The 16,498-nt window shown below is 35.1% G+C and overlaps 2 protein-coding genes across 2 annotated transcripts; both read left to right on the forward strand.

Annotated features, from left to right (window-relative positions):
• The first annotated feature begins 995 nt into the window (after nucleotides 1-995).
• LOC149564696 (uncharacterized protein At4g08330, chloroplastic) lies at nucleotides 996-9,064 on the forward strand. Its single transcript, XM_089818249.1, has 2 exons — nucleotides 996-1,133; nucleotides 6,854-9,064. Exons 1-2 carry the CDS (start codon nucleotides 1,108-1,110, stop codon nucleotides 7,233-7,235), a joined length of 408 nt encoding a protein of 135 aa, XP_089674375.1. The 5' UTR covers nucleotides 996-1,107; the 3' UTR covers nucleotides 7,236-9,064.
• LOC149564697 (RNI-like superfamily protein) lies at nucleotides 7,720-9,064 on the forward strand. Its single transcript, XM_089818248.1, is given in 2 exon segments — nucleotides 7,720-8,875; nucleotides 8,878-9,064. Coding segments are annotated over 2 exon segments (1,206 nt in total). The 3' UTR covers nucleotides 8,928-9,064.
• Nucleotides 9,065-16,498: the final 7,434 nt, after the last annotated feature.

Genomic DNA, 16,498 nt, shown 5'->3' on the forward strand with positions numbered 1-16,498 from the left:
AGCTCTAGTTCACAAGTGACTTTAATATAAAATTGTTCTATAACAATACCTTTGAATACACATCCTTAACACTTTTTTTTTTCAATGCCCTCAGTAGTAAGTGATAAATCAAAACTTGACATTGTTAATCTAAATGTAAGAATTTAAAATTTGGTCTTAAGAAGAAAGCTACTAGAAATTAAACACACAAACTTCAAACTATGTTAAAATGATAAGTAGGAGATAATTTCCACAAGAAGTCAAATTGTGATATTGCTATCAGGATTTAACTGTGTGATTTTTGAGTCAAACTCATTGGCTCATGTTTCATGAGTGGTGATTCAACATGAATTCATCTCCCATGAGAATAAATGGAACACTTAGCACTCATTGGATCTAAGTGATGCTCACAGGAGTGAAGTGTCGGGACTTAAATGGAACACTTAGCACTCATTGGATCTAAGTGATGCTCACAAGAGTGAAGTGTCGGGACTTCTCGGGAGGTCACCCATCCCAATACTACTCCGTACTCATTGGATCTAGGTGATGCTCATAGGAGTGAAGCACCGGGACTTCCTTCACTCCTATGAGCATTAGGCAGAGTAGTACTGGGATGGGTGACCTCATGAGAAGTCTCGATGCTTCACTCCTATGAGCATCACCTAGATCTAATGAGTGCAAAGTGTTTCATTTATTCTCATGAGAGATGGATTCATGTTGAATCACTACTCATGAAACATGGGTCAATGAGTTTGACTCAAAAATTACATAGTCAAATCCTGATAGCAATATCACTATGTTAAAATGCTAAATTCAATAATAAACATACCAAAAACTGGATTATTAAATAAGTATGCATTTTAGACTAAGCAATCAATTTTGAGCTTATCACAATGTCGCAATCCAAGGACCCACTCTATCACTCCTTTTTTCTTGTCCATGTCATCAGCCCGTTATTACATCTACACGATAATCTAAGTCTAGACGAGACGAATATTGTTTGTCCTTTTCGTTTCCCTTTTCATTTTTCAAAACGTTTACTGGAGGTAATTCTACAGAGAATAGGTGGATCTGCGTTGAAGGTTTAACGGCACCTTGTTCTGGATGGATTCATGATACACCTCCAGTATGTCACAGGCAGATGTTACTTACAGGCAAGCATCAATTTTTCTTCTATTAACATAGATTTTGATTATACTAAGAAAAAATCTTGCTTTCTTTATATATTTGGTGTTTTACATGCAAAAATCTGCTGCCATTGGATAATTTTTGAATACGAATGACGATTTGATTATTTGTGGGTATTGATGTTTCATTTTGGGAACAACTGAAAGACTTTTTAATGGTTGGATTCATTGTAAACCACGAATTTTAGAAAGCCCTAACTCTGTTTGCGTCTTTTGAAAATAATTCCTCGTTTTTTGTGGCTTTGAACTGCTCTTTGGGGAAGCTTAATGTTTTCTTGACAGACTGATTAAATGTATCAATGTTTGTTTGTGTCAATGATTTCGGTAAATCTCAGTGAACTTGTTGAGATTCATTAGGTTTTTTTTTAGCATTTCAAACTAAGAAAGGAAAAAATAAAACGTAACCCAATTTACTTTTTTCCCAAAACGTGTCTTGATTATTTTTGAGCATTTGTTGTAAAACTAAGTGGTTTTATTAGATTGATCAGGTGTTTGTTTACGTTCAGAATCAAGAATCTGACAGAGTGCTGAACCTACTGGCTTCCTAAAAAGGGTTTGAATTATTGTTTTGGCGAAGTTCATTGTTTTTGTCGGGTTGGCCAGTTTTCCATTCACCCTGAAGTCGACAATCAAAAAGATCTTATGCCAAGTGCCCCCCTACAAAAAACTTACTTTCGCATTTCGTGGATCCAATTTTCTTTTTTGGCTGAAGTTCAATATTTTTTCTGTCAGAATAATTAAGTTTAATTCTACCCTGTAATTGAAGGTTAAAAAGCCTTACTCTATTGGATCTCTTGCAAGTAGTTGCCTCGATTATTATTGGGTTGAAGTAGTGTTTTATGGTCAAGCTTAAAGTTAATGCTGTTCTCCTCGGCTGGTTGGGTTTAATTTTTACCCTGCTGGTCAGGAATTACAATAACTCAATCTTGTTGGATTCCTACCGATTTGGACTTGATGTTTTAACCTTTGCAGGTTTGGAATGTTTCTTGTTAATTTCCATGTCTTTTCAGATTGATTAATTTTGATTTTTATTGCAACTCAAGAAGTTAAGCTCATCCTAGCCATTAGTAATTTTTGGTGGGTTTGAAACATTAATAAGTAAAGGTCAATATTCTTAAGATTTGACATGTTTACCTTTCTTTTTTTGGGTTAAAATACATTTTTTGGCTGAAGCTCATTTTTTTTGTGTGAGATGTTTTTGTAGCCTGCAAATCAAGAACTGGTAGCTTTTACTCTCTACCAAAAGTTTGCCTGGACTTTTTATGGCATTGAATCATTTTTTCAGAATGTTCAATGTTTACAGATTGTTTAATTTCGATTTTTCTGTACAAGTAAAGAATTTAAAAGCACTATCTCATTGGCTTAGTAACAAAATCTATCTTAGTTTGTAGTTGTTTTGTTATTTTCTGTGGAGATCAATGGCTGTTGTGAGATTGATTTGGTTTGCTTTAACATCTGGAACTCAATAGTTGTGAAAAACCCAACCCTTCTGGATCTTTGCTAAATAACTGTGTTAATATTTTGGGTTTTGAAATAATTTTTGGTATAAGATCAGTGTTTTTGTCAGATTGGTTAGTGCCAACTTTAACCTGCAAAGTAAACAACAAAGAAGCTTAAGCTCATTTAGCTTCCTACTGAAGAAATTGATTATTCTTGGCTTCCCAACTGATGTATTTTCTGTACATGTTTTGATCATTATTTGGAAAATCTCACTGATTTCATCAGATCTGAGTTTTTTTCTTTCGAGTTTATCCTACAAGTCAAAAGTTAGGAAGCTCTAATAAGTGGTTTTTCTACCAAAATTTGACCTTGCTTTTTTGTGGGGTTGTTTTTTATTATTAATCATAAAGCACAATATTTTTGTCAGGTTGATTTGGGTTATCTCTGCAACTTAATAAATGAAAAAATTTAGAATCCCTAACTCTATTATCTTCCTACAGAACATTGCATTGATTCTTTGTTGGCAGAAATATATTTTTGTAGAACACGTTGATTTCTGTGAAATTGAATAGCTTTAACTTGCCTCAAGAATGAAACAAACCCTAAGCCTAATGAAATTAACATTTTAACAAAATATTCCTTTATTGTGTGTGGATATAAATTTTACCATTTAAATAATCTTTTGGTGTAGCACCATCTCTTTTTTTAATAAATTTTGCTTTTATATTGTTAAGTTTAGTGGTACCAACAAATTAAGAACTAAAAGTACCTATAATATTTTTGGTGAGATGCAATATTTTGTGCAGATTGGGTAGTATTGGTTAGAACTTGCAAGTCAGGATTGAAGCAAACGCCAATAGCCTAATAGTCTTGGTATCTTTCCAAATATGACATGGTTATCTGTGGGTTAAAAGTTTAAATAGTACTTCAGCGATTAAAAAAGTTAAAAATTAGTGTGAGGGAAAACATGACCATTTTTTTGTCAGTGCAAAGCTCAGAGTTTGCATCAGATGGATTATGCCTGGATTTAACCCGCAACCTCATTAGAACATAAACACCACCCCTGTTTTTTTCTTTCTTTTTTCTTCTCTCGATCTTCTAAAGATGATGGATTTACTATTATTTCATGGTTGGGCCTTAATGTGCCCTAGGATATGTAAACAAGGTGTTTTGTGCAGAAACTTCTTCATCTAAGAGATGTATAGTTGTTGTTTTGTGCATCACTGCTTGCAATGAACACTAAAAATCAAGTTACCGAATCGGATGTGGATTCTGGAAGCTGATATGGGATGCGGGGAATTTTTTTTTTTGGATGCGGATGCGGGAGGAAACGTATATACATATGTACATATATATATGTATACATATGTACATATATATAGATATATAATATCTATATATATATATATATATACATACATACATACATATCTCATTAGATTGTTGCCAAATTTCTAGACCAAGGAAGGTGCATTAAACCCAGATCTTTCATCTCAAATTTAGAAGTTAAATCCTTTTTGCATTTGACAATCATTTCATCATCTTGCAAAGAAATGCAAGAAATATACAAAATAAAATCATTTGATAGTATGACTATGATGCTTAACCCTTTATCAACATTCAAGATATTTCAAAATTCATATGATATATCAATATGTGCTTGTTGTGCTTTCCTGGTTCACTGTTTAGCAAAACTTTCTTGAAGCCTGAATATGGAATCTATTGGTCGTTATTAATTTCAGCTTCCTATAATCTGTTCTTCGATTTTTGCTTGAGAGGTGCAGCATGAATATGATCCCTTGTTTCCATATACTTGCTGTGGTCTTAAAGTTGATTCTAATGTAACTCTGTTCACACCTGGACCTGGTTTAGAAACAGGGAACTCAGTAAAAAAGAGTATATAAATATTAAAAACAGTATTTAAATATTGCCATATTAAATTAGAATATTTAGCATAGAATTTGTGGCACGGGTAGAAATGCTAGTATTGGCATTACACTTTCAAAAATCTATTATGGCTAGGCACACAGATTGGTATTTAGCATGGCATATACATGGATTTGCCCTAAATTCTATGCTAGGCAAATCAAAGTGAGCATTTTTCCTGCAAATGTTGTTCAAGCACATGAGATGTAAAATAATGTGGTCATTTATGGACAAGGGTTTCATCTGTCACAAATTTAGAAAAATGCATTTGACATTGACTTAGATTTGACAGATTCGAGTTTTATTGCCACTTGAAAAAATCTGAACTGTGCCCAATGCTCTTGGTGATTCAGATCAGTACCTGATTCTGGTGCAATTTGTACTTGGAAACGGGGCCATACCTTTGTCACATAGATTTTGCCATTTGCAGGTCTTGATTGTGTCCTGCATTAAATATAATGCACAGATTATTGGGATCACCTGACTGATGCTCTGTGTAACTCCCGCTGGAAGTTTTCTTTGCAATTGATGATTATACTCAGGCATTGTGGTTGCTTTGGTTTATTACATGATCCTAGGTTGGGAGTTCATAAACAAATAAGAAAAATCTTACTATCTGTATGCCCTAGTTTATGCTACATTTGCTAGGAAGTTGAGATTGCCACATTAGCAATAATATGAACTGTGCTTTTGTTTCATGTGCACATTATTGAAGTTTTCAGCATCATTAGGCATAAGTGTGGCTTCTTTCTAAGCTCTTAACTCTTCTTAACCTAAATGTGTGTTTTGAGGGTTTCTGGAACAATTAACTAGCAGTATATTATGTTTTCTTTGACTTTGTGGAAATTTGGTACGTTTGGGTTGGGGACGGAACCAGAATGCAATAAGGCTTGTTATCAGGTCAGTGTTTTTCACGTACATTTTCTGTGTTACTATTTTTTACTTTGTGCATAGAGGTTTTAGTGTCTTTGATTGCCAGGATCAGAAGATACAGCATCTTACTTCTTTCTAGATCCTTATTCTGTCTTTACGTATAAATCTGTAGTTGTATGGGGTTTCCAGAATTCTTTCAGAGATTTCTGTTCTCGTGAGCCTTAAGGAGCTTCTTTTCCCTTTGAGATTTCGGCCTTAGAATCAGGCACAGGGACATTTCCTAATGCGTATTCATCACTGGAGAATGCATATGCATATGAGGTTTTACCGATAGTTAAAGTGGGGAATCTATATACAGGATCTGATGAGGATAAGTAGCAGTCTAGACTCTAGACTCTATACAAAGAGGCTGACAGAACAAACTATGATTATATAAGAGCCGATACACGCCTCACTTTCATATATTTCCCTTGCTGCTCAACTGGAGCATCATGTCAAAGTAGCTCTTACCCGATAAATGAAAGACTATGGCCTTGTCCATGATAATCTAAATCTTGAAAAGGGACAGAAACATGGGAAATTGCAGATTTATAAGCCCATGAAATTCTATCATAACTTCTAAGATTTCATAAGAAAATTCAAAAAAACAGTGAAGAAAATATAGACGTTGAATGATGAATGTATCTAAAAACAAAGTGTGTATTAGCTGCCTCTAAGATTAGTCAATTTACAACCGATCAATATAATTGTATGTCTTTACCACCAAATGTTCGCATAATTCATGAATGTTACCTGTTATTACCAAATCTGTATCTTTTATTTATGGATTGCCAACTGGTTTGATAGTTTTCATGATTAAGATAGTTTTATTGCAGCATCTGTCTTCATTGAATGCCTCTTTTAAAACAGGGGAGATCTATAATTCAGTTGTTAAAAATTCTGTCTGGCTTCCACAATCCAGATATTGTAGTCATAGAGATAAAACTTTGTTGCTTCTTTGATCTTTGTAATGAAATTCCTTTTCGAATTATAATGAGAATTTTTCGAAATAGATAGTAAAGTCATTTTCTTTAAGATGATTTTGAAGAATAAAGTAGTTTTATTGCAAACTTTGTCTTCATAGAATGCTTCTCTCACAAAAATAAAAATAGGGGAGATCAATTTTGATTGGCTTCCAAATTCAAAATGTTAAGAGAAAAAGTTTTTCCTTTTAATGACCTTTCTTCTCGAACCATAAAATGAATTTTCTGAAATTAATAATAAATTATCTTCTTTAATGCATTCAATCATTTGTTTTTTGTAACATTGTATGTCTTGACAAGTTTTTTGGCTTCTGCTTTCAGAGTCATGTGGAGCCATCCTTTGTTATTAAGCATGATGTTTGAAATTTGTTTTCATGAGCTTTCACTTGACGAGATCAACATCTTTCTATTTATTTAACTTTGCAGCTGTGGCTCTTGCGGTTATCCTTTAAATCTGTGCTCATCAAATCGTATCACATCTAACATCGGTTCAGAGTATCGCAAGGCCATTAAGAAAGGCATCATTTCATTCCTGTCCATTGATTTGAGCAGGTTCACTCAGGTTGATGAAGTTAAATGTGCTCTCTATTCTTGTGGTTTTTGCCGAATGAGAACCAAACTTCTATGTCGAAAATGTGGAGCATTTATTGGCTTTGGCTATGAAGATCGTGCATCTCCATGTGGTTTTGATAGTTCAGATTCAAGCTCAAGCAGTGGAACTCCAGGTCGGAAAAAATACAATATCAAAATTCGGGCACTACAACCTTCTGATGAAACTGATGCGCCTCACTTGGCTCGAGAGTCCTAAGAGCTTAAGCTTATGCATATGAGAAGGGGCACCCAAAATTAAATCACTGGGGGATATATTAATGCTATTCTGATTTTCAGATTTTCTGTTTTCTAATTTGGGGATATTTGTCATTTAAGCTGTTTGCTTATTCATGGTGTTGAAAAGGACTTTTTTTGTAAAGACGTAATGTCATTGGAAGTGGATATTAGCTTGAGAAGATGCTTCTTTTAGCAGAGTATTATTTCTGTTGGCGCTGTAAGCATTGTTTACTGCCTTTCACAAGTTAAGTTTAGAGTAAGTCAATCTTTGATTCTATGTGCTTTATAGCTTCATCAATCATCTGTTCAGATAACTTTGGCGGAATCTATGGAATTGTCAATTATGTGGTTGAGCACAGCTGTTATATGACATGCTTGGGCATGTGCAGCAAACTTGTGTACAGGTCTCTTTGATATTTTAGTTTGGACTGTTGTGTTTCAGGGAAGCTGCATTCATTTAGAGAATGGCTAGCGATGGGATCTGTTCTGTATATGAATCAAGAGGGGAAACATGTATAGACAATCTTCCAAATGAATGCCTTTTTAATGTCGTTAAATTTCTAATGCATTCAGCTGATCAAGATGCATTTGGCTTGACATGTCAACGCTGGTTGAAAATTCAGAATGAAGCCCGACATTCGATAAAATTTCAGTTCCATGATACGTCAGCTCCAATTTGCGTAAATTATCTCTCCAAGCTTCTTGATCGCTTTCCCACGCTCAAATCAGTTTCATTGTCTGGTTGTACTGAAATTCCAGATTCGGCCCTTGCCTTGTTTCAATCAGCAGGTTTGAAGTTGAAAAACATCTCACTTGATTGCTGCTTCAGCATCACAGATGATGGTCTATCCCATATTTGCAACAGTTCTAGTGTCTTGTCTTCTTTGAGTCTTTATCGTTGTAATATTAGCAATATTGGCCTTGAACATGTAGCAAGAAGCTGTCCAAATTTAGAGATAATAAATCTTTCATACTGTGCACATGTCTCTGATTCAGGCATTGCAGCCCTTGGGGAAGGATGCTCAGGGCTTAAGGTTGTTACCATCTCATATTGTAGAAATATACAGGGAATTGGCTTTAAGAAGTGCTTGTTTCTTCAGTATCTGGATGCAGATTCATGCCGCTTGACAGATGATGGTCTGAGTGTGATTCCTAATGGCAGTTCTCTTCAATATTTGAACCTGTCACACTCTCGGAATTTGATTGATCTTGGTTCGAGAGGGTTCAGCTGCATTGGCATGCGATGTGCAAATTTGCAATTCTTACACACAAGGATGTGTCGTACACTTGATGACTCAGCTGTAAATGAGATTTCGAGGGGCTGTCCTTTATTGAAAGAATGGAATTTGGCAGTTTGTCCACAGGTGACTGTGGCTGGTTGGAAAGAAATTGCCATGAACTGTAGAAACCTAGAGATCCTTCATGTTAATCGTTGCAGACATTTCTGTGATAGAAGTTTGCTTTTTCTCAGGAACGGATGCCCTAAACTTTCCTCTCTATACATGCATGGCTGCCCAAATCTGAATCTTTTAACAGTGGAGCTTTTCAGACAAGCACGCTTTTTTGTCCGCATAATTTTAGAGGAAAACATGTGCGCAGGACCTTGTGTTGACGAGTTTGTTAAAATTCAGCTGTTAAGGTGAAACCAAAGACATGTCGAGTACTTAAATAAGTCTGTTTTGTTAATGGTAACGATTGAACAAAATTAAACAGTTTTTTCATATTGTAGGCCTGGATTTTGAGTCACAATATTCACCTTTCTGTATGTTTCACTCATTAGGTGATTGAATGAAGCATTTATGTTTGCCAGATTCTCTTATAATTATTTTTGTCTGTTACAGTTCTGATTATATGGGTTACATTTGCGAAAGGTATATGTTTTGCTTCAAGTGTCAGCAGCACATTTTACATTGTAATGTTTTTCCCCAGAGGAATAGGGCCAGAGCTTCTAAATCTGGTCACAATTATTACTAGATGGTATAATTTGTAATGGACACCATAAATTCTGACCAGACTCAAAAATTGACTAATACAGTTTTAACAGTCTTAAAGATTTATATGGAAGAAGTTCAAGGTTGAAGCACACAACAAACTTGATGCACACAACAAACTTGATCATGGAATACAGCAGACACTGTTCAACTGTGAATGCTACCTATATAAAAGTTGAGCTGAGATTCATGCTGCTGGATTCTTGTTGACCTCATTTTAGTCAAAGAGTGTGCATACTAATTGTTGAGTTAAAGTTTTAAAGTAAATTCAAATGTTAAGAGTATGATGTTCTACTTCAAAAACCTGAATAGCAGCGTGTTGATTTTGCTAGAGAAAATAAAATGACTAACACCATAGGAATCATCAGTCATTTTACAGTGTGAATGCATATTTGATGTCACATGGTTTACATACAACTATCTTCACGACTCTAGCATGTGATTGGAATCACGTACCTGAACAATGCCATCATTACATTATTAGATCCTATTTGAAAGCTATCGAGTAGGAGAACAGATGCTAGACACATGTTTTGAGCATAGTTACACTGCCCTAACAGACATGGGAATGGGGGGACAAGTTTCTGAGATAGTGGGACATAAGGGCCTTAATTTATTTTGGAGACAGTCGGGGGGTCGGTGGGGGGGTGCGGGGGAGCGCGGGGTAGGGTTGGTTGTATATATATACATATGGTACTTAAAATGCTAGTTATGAAAATATTTATTGTGATATAAGATATAAAGATGTAAAAGAGTAAATACTTTAACAATGCATTAAATTAGAACACCGAACAATGAACATAATGTAGACACTCAAAAATGGTTCGTGCCTTTTCTTTCATCACTTTTCTATCCTAAATTGTCCCATTTTCTCATTTCACTTACATTGATCTTTTGGTCAACTTGATTGTCATTCAATTAAAATAAGAGCATTTCAGAATCAATTCAAAACCATTTCAATGTCATCATCTTATCATCATCAATCCTTGGCTTTGTTACATCCTTCAATGCCTTATCAACATCATCAACTCTTGTCGTGTCCTTGACAAGTCATTAATTTCTGTCATTAATCTAGTATCATTTATTTCATCAATTTAATCACGTCCTTGATCCTTTCCAATATCATTGCATTTATCGACATTTTAATTATGATCCTATAATATGGTTATTCCTTGTATTTATTTTATCATTTTGCCAATCATTTTTATTAATTTTCCTTATAGGAATAAATAACCCATGCTTTATTCCTATGTCCTAATCATTTAATCCATTTCATTTTATTAATTCATAATCTTTTATTAATTATTCCCAATAAATTAATATTTCCATTTCCATGAATTTTGGGAATTTTCTATTTCCTAAATTCTAATTTCTATTTTTGGAGGGATTTATGAGTTTTTAAATTCAAAAATCCAAACTCTTACACTTTCCCACTAATTGTGCTCCCACTTCCTATTTTCTAGCTTCCACTTTTACACCTTACTCTTTTCAAACTATTACACTTTCCATTCATTTTCTTACACGTTCCCTTTCACTTTACACTTCATCTATTAAATGTTTTTGCATCTTTCTATGCACATATCTTACAATTTGTCATAATGTGCCGTTTTATGACATTTTTAAATTTAAATCTCTTAATCATATAAATTTTCCCATTTGTGTAATTGAATTATGACAATATCCAAATTGTACACTTTTCCTTCGAATTTTGCATTTTGGCTCTCAAATCCTATAAATTAAGTCATTAAGCACTTGTTTTGCTAACCACATTCTTCTAACCACACTCCTAGTATTCTCATTACCATCTTGTCATTTTGCTTTCAATTGTAGGTACATCTTGTCAAGATCAAGAGCTACATCAAATCTATTTATGGAGAAGAAAGGAGAACATAGGAGCTAAACTTGAAGGGGGTTTCTTTTGTTTAATCTCTTTTACCTCAAGTTGCTTCTATGTTTGGATTAGATTTGTTTGCATAGTTTTATATGAGATTAGTGGTTCTCTCATTATGCAAATTCACTCTCTTTTTAGTCTTACACATAAATAGTCAAATCAACAAATAGTTAACACCAGGTCATCCCCCAATCCTCGACGGAGGTAGTGGAATCTAGTGGCGCCGCTAGGGACAGGGGAACAAAGTCCCTAAGTCCCCGGTACGTGGGGCAGTAAGAAGGGGCATGGAAAGGGAGGGGGAGGGGGAGGGGGAAGCGTCCTTGTGTTACTATAGTACATAAATAGTCAAATCAAAAAATAGTTAACACTAGGTCGTCCCCCAATCCTCGTTAGAGATAGTGGAATCTGGTATAGCCGCTAGGGATAGGGGAACAAAGTCTCAAAGTCCTCGGTGTGGGAGGGGGGGCATGTCCTTGTGTTACTATGGTTCTGAGAGAAAACAATTGAAGCCATAACTAGTCTGGTTTCGTCATGTTATGACCCAAATCTAGCAAGTGTTGTAGGGGAAATAAAAGAATTTTATTACCAACACTATCATTGGTTAGAAAGGATAATGATTAAGATGGTATGGAAAGGATAAAGATTAGGGTGATAAGGACTAAAATGAAAATCTAATTTTATAATTTGTAATCTACACTCAATTCATATTGCCAGCTCTCAAATAATAACAATAAGCAATCATACTGGAAGATGCAGGGTTGGCATACTTGTAATACAATACAAAGATTTGTTTGCTACAAGTGGATGCATGTATATGGTTAGGGAATGGATATCATGGTAATATTCAAGTAAAAAGCATACAAATATATACCTTGTAATTGATCTTAGGCTGATGCTCAACTTTAGTGGAGTAGCAAGTAATGAATGTAGTAAGCATTGAATTGTATAGAAAAATATACCTTGCAATAGATATTAGGCTATGCTCATCTTTTATGTAGTAATGACCAATGAATGTATTGAGCATTGTATTGATGATCAATACTTGCTATGCTATATCAAAATAATTTTTGGGTTGTCAATGCTTGGTGTGTCATCATCATGGGGTGACATGCACTAGTATCATTAAGTATATCAAGTAGATAACACCTTTAGTTCACAAGGAACTTTGGAATGACAAGCTAACGATGAAACTTTTCTCTATAAAGATGTTTCTTGCGATATATAGTATTGTTAATATTAGTTTAACGACACCATATAGTTAGAGAAGGGATCAAATTTGGATGTTATGGGTGTTTAGCAAAATAGCTAAAATGATGGATTGGTGGACTATTAGGTTTTACGAGTTAGCTTCCCACTTGTCACATGCAAAAGTGTAAAATTTATTGATGTAATGTATGCCATTGTGGACAACATTTTGGTTTGGACCAATCTAGGTTTCTAATGTTAGATACTTCCTACAACCAAATGAGGCCATTAAAATGTCCATGATCTGTTTGTCAACACTCATACCTATGGTGTTAGAGGTAAGATGGAAAAGCCATAGTTAAAAACTTGTAGGCTATAGAAAATGAATCAATAAGGCAACACTGTAACACCAATTACTAATTTCAAAACTTAATCATATGCATCCACAAATAGTAGTATTGAAAAGTAAAGTACATAACAATGAGGAACTCATAACATTGCGATTTATTTTTGAGGAAACCTTGGCCAAGGGAAAGCCCTAGTGGGATGGTGCTAGAAATAAGGGATATAGGGCTGGGGGAGGGGGGTGGGGGGTGAGACCAACATATGACAAACAATTCTTTGCCCAACTATGGATATCAAATGCAAATCTTAAACTTTTATAAATGAGTAAACTCAAAAGTAGTACCATGCACAACATAAGTAACTCATAACACCATATTTGTTAACTAAGGAAACATTGGCCAAGGGAAAACCTCGGTGGGGATGGTACCCACAAAATGATACACTAATCAAAAGTATCTTGTAAAAGATGTTGACCTTGTTAAGAGTCTATAACATGCATATACTGCATATGTCCTTATTAGAGGACTAAGCCTTGTTAGAAGCCTTAACCCTATTAAGAGTTATATTTACTATACAAAGATTGAGCTTACTACTCATACAAACTTAACTTTACTAGAAGTATAGATCAATACAAAAATCTTTATTGTGCTGGTATCTTCAATATTTGATTAGTCTTTGTAGTTCCTTGCATCAAAAAATTCATAACATTGATCTACTCTACTATAACTTTTAAATTTGCATCTATACAATACCATATAAGGGCTCACATAACAATTATATTGTTACAATACAATTACATCATTCACTTAATCAAAAAGTCCCTCCTTTATACGTGTACACACCTAAATCTAAATACATCACTAGGTAATCTAATCTAATCATCTTCTAAGACATTATTGATTAAATATTTTATATTTAATTAATTAATCATCATCCCTTGGTTAATTAATTAATTTAATTAACTATAGTCCAATTGATAAAATCAAATTATAACCCAAAATCAATTTATCAATTAAATCCCCATTCCTCTATTAAATTAAATAAATGCAAAAATCTATTTAATCTAATCCCAAATCCCCATTTATTAAATATATCATTTAATAAATCAATCCCAAATCCCTAACCATCCCTAACCCTATCATTACCCTGATCCAACCCATTCACCCATACTAACCCCACTTAACCAACTAACTAACCCATCCCATCAAAGCTAAGCCACTTACCTCCTAACCCCCTCCTAAGCTAAGCCTAATCCCCCTTCTAAACATTTGTACAACTTTAAGCAAGGGTTAAGACTTTCTAACCCAAGCCAAAGTCAAAAGTCTCCCCTATCCTCTTACATTCCTATCCAAGAGCATTAATGGCTCTTACATGCCATAATGTCCTTAAATGACTCTTACATCCTTCTTCCACACTCCTCCCTCATAATTCCCTTTGACCCCCCACTTTGACCACCCAATCCCCTTGTGACACTTGTCACAAGGCTAGAGCTTTGAAGAAGCACAATCCATGTGCTCCCCCTTCCTTGCATCCTAGCCCTTCCTCACCTTCTCTCCATCCTCACACCCTGACTCTCCATCTCATCAACCCTTAGCCTATAAATTTAGCCCTTCCCCTCTCACAAGTCATTCAACTGCCATGCAAACTTATAATGTCCTTTTAGAGAGCAAAAACACTAAATCATACCCTTGCCATGCAGGAATCCTTACTCACCCCATACACCATATTTCATCCATTCGGAGACTCTTACCCATTGAAGGCTTGAAGCACACTTGAGCACACATCCATCCATATTCAGACACATCAATGTCATCATAGGTAACACTTGAGGAGTTTACCATTTTTGGTCTACTTTCTTTCATAGTGTCTCCTTTTGTCTTATTGTACTTTTTGCTTGTCATTTAGTTGTGAATGTTAGATTAGATTTAATGTTCATAGCATACTAGATTTCATAGCACTACATTTTGGCACGCCCGGTGGGACCCTACATTTGGGTCATTTTGATCATATTTTTCACCTATTTTGCTAATTAACCAAACTGACATGATGTGTTTTGTCTTGTATGTGTTAGGTTTGTAACAATTTTTGCAAGTGCATAAATCTCAATTCAGGAAGTGCGCTCCCAACCATATAACCAACTTTCCACCAACTTACTTTAAAAATGTTAAATTTTCAGGATCCTGTGGCTATGAGTTTGAGGGAAACAACCCTGTAGGATCATGAACCCATGAATGTGTGATGAAGGGTGCTCCCCTTAAAACCATAAACTCATAACATAAACAAAGAAACAATAGCCAATGCGAGAACAAAATATGGACTTCTTATTTGCATTGCAAATGCAGAATTATAGAATTTTCAAGTACAATATGCTAACCCACATGAGCGCCTTCGTTACAATAAGCTGCAAGACAAGCTGCGAACTATCACCCAGAGCTCCCTAGACAATGTTTGGGCCTTTTTTAAATAGGCAATTTTATGCTACTCAGGAAGGTTCTAGACATTGAAACTTAATACCTAAGGCCAAAAATCCCTAACAATACATATAGAGTCAGCCAAATACATCTTTGACAATTATTTTAGATATTTCAGGTAGTCCAACTTTGAAAGGCCATAACTCATGAACCGTTGCTCCAATTGGCTATTGTAACCACTTTTCAGAAATGCTAGCTCTTGATCTACATACCCAAAATTGTGTGAGTGCCTTTCGTCAAGTTTTCGGACCTCATCCGGGCACTCTTAGACCTCCAACGGTGAGCCTGCAGATTTTTCTACAAATTTTTCCATCGAAAATCTACAATAACTTCTCCAATACTTATGCTTGAGAAATGAGATTTTTATGGTAGACTTGCAACTCTAAAATTAACCTTCCTGTAGAAAATGAGAACATTTTGAGCTCATATGGCAAACTTACTACAAATAACAAGTTCCTATAAATAGTAACTACTCTGTCTACTAGTCCTTATTAAAATAGAAAAGACTAATATACAAATATTTTTGGGGTGATGCAAGATTGCTCTTATACCCAGGATGCTCTTACATCAAACACCCGAGGTAATTTGAAAAGTGACTTTGTCACGTCTCAGGTGTTCAGAGGAAAACCAAGACAGTTAACCTCTTGCTTTGCTAGCCATGATGAATCCTCTACTGGCCTCCCTTTCCATCTGATTAGGTATTCCTCATAAGTTCTGTTCCTTGTACTTTTGCCAACACGACTGTCCAATATCTCCTCAATCTCCTTTGTAGCCGAACTAGTCGCTGGAATACTCTAGTGCACTTCAGCAACTTCATCTCCATCACCTCCTTCATAGTACCCTGCCAAATCTAAAATATTAAATACTGGTGAAATATTCAATTCAGCAAGCAACTCCACTCCATAAGCATTTCTAGAATCATACCTTTTCACTATCTTGCATGGGCCAAACTTCTTCATCTTCAACTTATTATATGTACCCAATGGAAAACGCTCCTTCCTCAAATGAACCATGACATCATCTCCAATTTGAAATTCCTTATACCTCCTTTTCACATCTACCTTAGCCTTATACTATGTATTCATGTTTATGATGTGCTTCCTCACCTCCTCATGGATGTTCTTCAAATGTTCAACAAAATCTTTTGCTTTAGCACTACTTATCTCTCTTTTATCCAATTGCCTCAATTTGGAAGCATTTCTGGGATTGCTCTCATATACAATATGAAATGGTGATTTACCAGTACTCCTATTGACAGAATTATTATATGCAAATTCTGCCTGTGGTAAAATTAGATCCCATCGTTTGGGCTTGTCTTCAACCAAACATCTCGGCAAGTTTCCCAAACTACAATTTACAA

This window comes from Cupressus sempervirens, chromosome 3 (genome assembly GCF_028749045.1).
Source record: "Cupressus sempervirens isolate cs-2001-9-10 chromosome 3, ASM2874904v1, whole genome shotgun sequence".
Lineage (NCBI taxonomy): Eukaryota > Viridiplantae > Streptophyta > Pinopsida > Cupressales > Cupressaceae > Cupressus > Cupressus sempervirens.

Bases quoted from the DNA above. Each gene is read 5' to 3' on its own strand.
- LOC149564696 (XM_089818249.1), top strand. From the start codon at position 1,108: ATGTCACAGGCAGATGTTACTTACAG. The intron at 1,134-6,853 runs GCAAGCATCAAT...TTAACTTTGCAG, and splicing joins CAGGCAGATGTTACTTACAG to CTGTGGCTCTTGCGGTTATC.